Raw genomic sequence first — 1,306 nt, forward strand, 5'->3', positions numbered from 1 at the left:
GTTGTGTCCTTGGGAAAGGCACTTTACACGAATTTTCCTCACTTTACCCAGGTGGGAATGGGTACCCGGCTATAGACAGCGAAAGATCTTGTCAGTTTGTTAGTGTTTGAGCGCTTAATCAGCTGCTTACTCTGTACGCTTCCCGGGAAGCTGAGAATGTTTCGGAGTGTTCTATGGTCTGCTGGAGTATAAATTCTATAGTGTAAAGCGCATAGAGCCTGCTGTTGAGCGGGGATATGCGCTATACAAATGCTATATATTATTATTATTATTATTAAATATGTGTGAGTGCGTGTGTGTGCGTACGTGCATGCGCGTGAGAGTAATTGAATGGTGTAGTGGGTAGCGTGTCTCACCTGCTGTGCCCTCAGCTCCGCCTCCGCCGCCGCCCTCGCCTCTACCTGTCTCCTGGCCTGGGCCGCCTGTTGTTGCTTCTGCTGATACTGTCTGGCCACCTCCTGTCTGTGCCGGGCCATCTCCTCCTGTTGGCGCTGAAATGAATGAATGAAAGAATTAATTAATTATTAATTAATGAGTGAGTGAGTGAGTGAATGAATGAATGAATGAATGAATGGATGAATGAATGAATGGATGAATGAATTAATTAATGAACGAGTGAATGAATGAATGAATGAATGAATGAATGAATGAATGAATGAATGAATGAATGAATGAATGAATGAACGAACGAGTGAATGAGTGAATGAATGAATGAATGAATGAATGAATGAATGAATGAATGAATGAATGGATGAATGGATGAATGAATGAATGAATGAATGAAGTTAGTTGTTGCTTCTGCTGGTACTGTCTGGCCACCTCCTGTCTGTGCCGGGCCATCTCCTCCTGTTGGCGCTGAAATGAATGAATGAAAGAATGAATGAATGGATGAATGAATGAATGAAGCTATTGCATCTGCTAATACTTCTGCACCATCTCCTGTCTGTGCGAGGCCATCTCCCCCTGCAATAGATTTTTAAAAGATAAATAAATAAATGAATAAATGAATGAATAAATAAATGAATAAATGAATAAATGAATAAATAATTGTATAAATGAAAGAATCAAAAACCCACATACAGACTATGCGTTGCGGGGTGCACATACTAGAAGTAATATACCAAAGGTCAATAAGAGCAGTGTCAAAAGTAAGGTTATGAAAGTAATCTCTCCGTCAATCTACGTAGGATAATTGTATTTCCTTATCAAAAAGACAGAACTTTGTGTTATACATAATATCAATTGTAAAAAAATTGTGACTCGTGTAATGAAACCGCTGTCACCACCACCAAAAACAAAAGATGGG

At 39.7% G+C, this 1,306-nt stretch overlaps 1 protein-coding gene across 1 annotated transcript in view; it reads right to left on the reverse strand.

Annotated features, from left to right (window-relative positions):
* LOC101858983 (headcase protein) overlaps nucleotides 1-491 on the reverse strand; it is a gene marked incomplete at its 5' end in the record, with an annotated part of 4,317 nt that extends 3,826 nt beyond the window's left edge. Inside the window, 1 exon segment of the mRNA XM_005111777.3 lies at nucleotides 357-491. Coding sequence (XP_005111834.2) covers nucleotides 357-491 — 135 coding nt within the window.
* Between the last annotated feature and the right edge of the window lie 815 nt (nucleotides 492-1,306).

This window comes from Aplysia californica, unplaced genomic scaffold (genome assembly GCF_000002075.1).
Source record: "Aplysia californica isolate F4 #8 unplaced genomic scaffold, AplCal3.0 scaffold01120, whole genome shotgun sequence".
Lineage (NCBI taxonomy): Eukaryota > Metazoa > Mollusca > Gastropoda > Aplysiida > Aplysiidae > Aplysia > Aplysia californica.